Raw genomic sequence first — 5,595 nt, 5'->3', positions numbered from 1 at the left:
AACCCTTTAACAAAAATAGAAAAGATATAACATGAAGCACAACCAAATTTTGCAAGGACCTGAAATCTACTGTTTAAACAATATCAAAACCAGGTTTTATAGGGACCTAAAACCACAAAATTTTCCTTCCCATGGTTATGTCTAAGGAACAAGGTGGTTTTGTCGCTGGAAATTTTTTTTTGGATTGGGTAGTTATTTCTTCTAAAGCCATTCACTCTATGTATACTTCTAGAGAACAAGCCATGTTGATCAAGCTTGATATGGCTAAGGCTTATGACAGAGTCAATTGGGCCTTTCTTGTGAAAAGTTCTTCTAGATTTTGGCTTCATTCAAGAATGGTTTAGATGGGTTTTGAGTATTAGTACTACTCCTTCCTTCTCGGTCCTTCTTAACGGTGAACTGTCAGAGGTTTTTGGGGCCTCTAGGGGTCTTCACCAGGGAGATCCCCTTTTTCCTTATTTGTTTATCATTATGGTTGAGGGACTTGGTAGAATTATCAAGTCGTATGTTTTCCAAAATTTGATTCAGGGCTAGCAATGGGGAAATGCTCTTCCCACTCTTTCCCACCTCTAGTTTTTTGATGATATGACCCTTGGTGAGAGAGCTCGGATTCAGGAAGTTGAAGCCTTTCAACTCACCTTGGATACTTATTTGGGTGCCTCTAGTCAAAAAATCTATCACCACAAGTCCTCTATTTTTTTCTTCAACACTCTTGAGCCTATCTAATAGAGGATTGCTAATATCATGAGATTTTAGATTGAGTCTCTCCCCCTAACTTACTTGGGGGTCCCTATTGTGGTGGGAAGATAGCCTAGGCTTTTCTCATAGAGCTTACTCAACAAGCTTTGACAAAAAGTCAATCATTAGACTCATAGGTGGATCTCTACTGCTAGAACGGTGAATCTCCTACAATCTTTGATATAGGCCGTTCCCATCGATAGAAGCATGGTTCAGGTTGCCTTGATGTATTTTCTTAAGGAATTAGATGCTCTTTCTTGCTAATTTCCTAGGAGTAGTAATTTGTAAAATACTAAATGGAGCCTCATCAATTGGGATATCGTTTACAAGCCAAAAAAAGGAACGAGACATCGGTCTTTGTTCTACTATCTTGTGTAGTCAAGCTCTTGCTACCAAGCTCTATTAGCATTGGTGTTCTAGCTAGTCTCAGCTTTGGGCCCGTATCCTATCACACAAGTATTAACCTGGCATTGAACCTTCAGATGTTTCCAAGTTTCCTCTTGAGGGAACAGGGTCTATGGTGTGGAATACCCTCAAGATTGGTGCTCACCTAGTGAAGAGAAGTCTATTTTGGATCTATAATAGAGGCACTGAGGCTCTATTTTGGAGTGATTCCTGGGATGGGTATCCTCTTCTCTTGTCCTCTGATTCACACTTATAACCTCTTTGTCATTTTTTCCTTTCTACTAGATGGATTAAGTTGGGTCATTATAAGGAGGCTCATAACCTAGGCCTTGTTGTTGGTTACAGATGGAAGAATTCTTTTGATCGGTTGCCGAGTGGTTCTTGGGGGGATCTGTTGGAGCTTTCTTAGATCTTGGCTTCTAGGGAGTATAGCTTTCTACAGGAACCTGATGTTTTGGCTTGGGGAGGTGCTTCTTCTGGCAAGTTTTCTATTTCTTCAGGGTACCTTGCACTGACTAAGAAACTATTTGGTGAGGTGGAGGTCTCTTGGTGGAAGAAAGCTTGGAATAGCTTTTCTTGGCCTAAGTGTAACTTTGTCCTCTAGATTCTGGTTTACTATTGTTATCTTACTTGGGAGAACCTCTGCAAGAGAGGCTTTCAAGGGCCTTCCATCTATGTCTTATGCTACAATAATGAAGAGACTATTTCCCACCTTTTTTTCCAGTGCCCCTTTGTCAAGTAGATTTGGCACTTCTGGTGGAGTGTGTGGGGATGCACGTGTTGGCATGTTTCCTTCTTCTCTGAGTTTTGGGACAATCTAGGCCATCCTCCTTCCAAGACCTCTTTTCTTTAGGTTGCTTGGACTATTGCCCCTTCCCTTATTTTATGGAATGTTTGGCTTGAGAGAAATATGAGGATCTTTTATGATGTGCAGTTCGGCATCAGACACATGTGGAAGAAAATTCATAATTCTCTTCATGAAACACTCCTGGCTAAATGTGGCTTTGGTGGAGGTATAGACCCTAGAGATGCTGGTATTTACTCATGCCTTTCCTTTCCTCTTCAGGGCAACACTCCCTCTTTCCCCCATAGACGCTCTGGGAATAGAGCTAGGTAGTACTCTTAGCATGTTAATTGTGAGGGGTATTAGACTCCTCCCTAGGTTGGAGTTCTTAAAATCACCATTGATGGCTCTTTTTGGGGAAATAATGGGCTGGCTGGCATTGGGGGAATTGGGCGTGACAGCTCTAGTGATGTTCAATTTTTGTTTTCTATCTACAAGGGTTGGCACACAAATAACCTCATGGAAGCCCTTACTATCTTGGTTGTACTGGAACAATGTTGTCAACGTGGCTAGAGAAGAATTACCTATGAGACTGACTCGTAGGTGGTTTTGAATTTATTGAATAGACCTATGACCAACTTTAGCTTTATGGTCAAATTATTGTATTGGCATTGAACATGAGATTCGCTAAATATTTGGAATAAGATAAATTCTAGTGGTTAGATGTGAATAATTTTAGTTGTCTATATTTATATTTTAAAATATTCAAATAGAAGTCCAATTTGATACTTATTGAAATCATGATTAAAAATGTAAAGATGGACAGATTTTGTAACAAATTTATGATTTTCAAATAATTTATCTAAAAATCACTACAAATATAATCTTGATCAATTTTGTAGTTTTATTTGTTTGAATATATAAACCATATTTATATTTTAATTATAAGACTTTTCTTCCCTTTTAATAAAAATTGAAAAAAAATTCTTTAATTATTATTTTATTTATTTTTTATGTTTTTTATAAATACTAGTTTTTTTTAATTTTAAACAATGATATTTTTAGATATGTTATATAAATTATATTTTGGAAAAATATTTTTTCTAGATTTTATCATAATATCACTCTAAAAGTTATTTAAATGCCTTATTAAATGAATAATAATAAATATTGAAAATCTACAACTTTCTTTATTTAAAGAGTCCAATTCTTCAAATACTTTTCTAAAATTGGATTGCGTAAAAAAATAAATAGTAATAATAATAATAAATCTTGAAATTTTGCACCTTTCAGAAATACATTTTTCCCTTTAAAAAGAAAACATTTTTTGCAAACAGACGAATTGAAAATAACAAAAAACTCGCACTTTTTTTTATTGTCATCCGGATCAATGACTATCGTTAAATATACCACTTCCAGTATCTCTCCATTGACAATCATCCACGTCAATCGACAATCCCCTGCATTTTATTGGTCACTTCTTCCAACTTAGAGTCCAAAACAAACCCATGATCGAAGATCATCAAACAGAATGCGGGTCATTTTACCTGGCCCACTCTCTGTCCTAATCATCAGTTAATCCAATCCAGCCACAATTGAACAGTTCTAAATCAAAAAATTTCTAGTTCTAATCAGATTTTGGCAAATTCAATGCTCTTCTTCCCATCAAGCTTTCCAGAAAATGCATGCTGGATATACTCTGCCTGAATAAATTTTCTATATTTACAGGGATGCATCTCGTCAATGAGCTCAGCAGCAGGACCCACTTCTGTTTCCCTGTCCGGACCATAAAACATGGCAATGGAGATTCGATCTCTGTTCATGTTTGTGACCGCTCTGTGCTCAATGCTCTTATATATTCCATTGCTCATCACCTATTTCAGAATACAAATACAAAAACTAAATTTGGTAAGGATCCGGTGGCATTAATCATTGTTCCCAATTATCAATGCCAGGAAACAATTCATCAACAATGAAGAGATACATGAAATCTTTAATCTAGTCAAGCATTCATAACTTGGGTTAAAACCCATCTCTAAACTCAGATTGATAGTTCCTACAGATTGTTTTGCCCTAAAGACTGTTAAAAAATTCATCTTCATTACCTCAAGCATGTCCCCAATATTGACAACCAGAGCACCAGGGATGGGTTGAATGGGAATCCATTGACTATCCTTACAGATCTGTAGTCCAACTATCTCATCATCCTGCAACAACATTGTCAAACCAGACCCATCTGAATGAGGGCTTATGCCTAAAACAAGATCTGGTCTTGGGCAGGGTGGGTAGTAATTTAATCTCATTCTCTGTCTCATTTTCCCACACATCTCAAGGAAACAATCTCGTGTTAGTCCCACTGTTTCTGATAAGAGGCGAAGAATTTTATTGCCAAGGTTTTGAATTTCCAGAGCATATAGATCCACGGTTTCTCTGAAACAAACGGACACCATAATTTTAATGAAAATGATAAGAAAAGAAGTTGAGCCAGAACAGAGCAACTATACCAAGAAATTATCTTGAAAGAAAGTATGAAGAAGTAGATATGTTCTCATCCCTACAGCAATCAGAGAACTAGAACAGGGGAATAGAGATAAAGAGTCTTTTACATGAGATCAATAAATAAAATTGTATGAACATTAATTAACAAAGATATAGGTACCTAAAATCCGCTGGCTTTGTTGGCCAGAAATCCATTTTTCTATTTTCTAGAGGCAGAGTAGTCAAGGACATCATATCTGCCCAATCTAGTACTTGGTCATCAGAAATTACAAAGGCCTGGCCATAGCCTTCAATCTCTTGCATTTTGTACTTGAGCTTTTCTTCCAGAGGCAATTGAATGAATTCCCTTACAATGCCCTTCATTCTTTCCGTCAGAAACAGAGGGATTCCATGATTCACAGCCTGCGATGGAGACATACATAACATGTTAAGTGAACAAAGCAAGTTAGGAGAATCTGAACATATTAGAACTTTTAATCTACAACTTAATTTATAATCAATTTTGATGCGCCCACCAGAAAAAATCCCCATTCTTGGCACGCCAAACCAAGTTTTTCTAATTCCGTTTGCCTGCAAAGATCTGAATCCCCTGTAAACATGTCCATATCAATTGTGGGAATGTCCATTTGATGAAGAGGAAAGTCAATTGGACGCTCTTTTTCCGATCTGATGTATCTTTCAGGAAGGCTTTGAAGACTCTGAGATGCCAATTCCTGAACAACAGGAATTGAAAATCTTCTTGAAGTTCCATCAGAGGGATTAAAGACCGCAGCTGAATTAAACATAATGCTTCTTTCAATCTAAACAAACCACCTACTTGCTTCTGCAATCTCAGAAATCCTATCAAGTGCTGAAGTGCGATGAGCTCTAAATGCAATCATCCAGCTGTAAAGATAAAATTAAGAACGTGGCTGCTGAATATTTTATTTCATGGAATCATCCACATGCTTCAACTGTCTGTATTTTATTTTCTTAATAGTCGTATAAAAAATATTCCATATAACTCGTTATTGATAATAATAATTCTCATATTCCTTTGCTCATCCCAGAAAAAACGTATACAATAACTCTCATCTTTCTGATCTAGACAGGGAAACTCTGCAATTTTGGTTAACTTTCTTATCAGGCTAGCTTGTTTTGTTTTGGTTCGTATTAAAGGGTTGCAAACT

General features: G+C 36.8%; 1 protein-coding gene across 1 annotated transcript; it reads right to left on the bottom strand.

The window, feature by feature from the left end:
* Positions 1-3,558: 3,558 nt before the first annotated feature.
* On the bottom strand, positions 3,559-5,211 carry LOC149558196 (protein LATERAL BRANCHING OXIDOREDUCTASE 1-like). The gene is made up of 4 exons (XM_089786103.1): positions 4,942-5,211; positions 4,587-4,828; positions 4,033-4,357; positions 3,559-3,801 (listed from the first exon to the last, which is right to left on the bottom strand). Exons 1-4 carry the CDS (start codon positions 5,209-5,211, stop codon positions 3,559-3,561), a joined length of 1,080 nt encoding a protein of 359 aa, XP_089642229.1.
* Positions 5,212-5,595: the final 384 nt, after the last annotated feature.

Source organism: Cupressus sempervirens, chromosome 5 (assembly GCF_028749045.1).
Source record: "Cupressus sempervirens isolate cs-2001-9-10 chromosome 5, ASM2874904v1, whole genome shotgun sequence".
In the NCBI taxonomy this organism is placed as follows: domain Eukaryota; kingdom Viridiplantae; phylum Streptophyta; class Pinopsida; order Cupressales; family Cupressaceae; genus Cupressus; species Cupressus sempervirens.
Note: the sequence above shows the minus strand (reverse complement) of the source record. Positions and strands in the feature narration are given on the sequence as shown.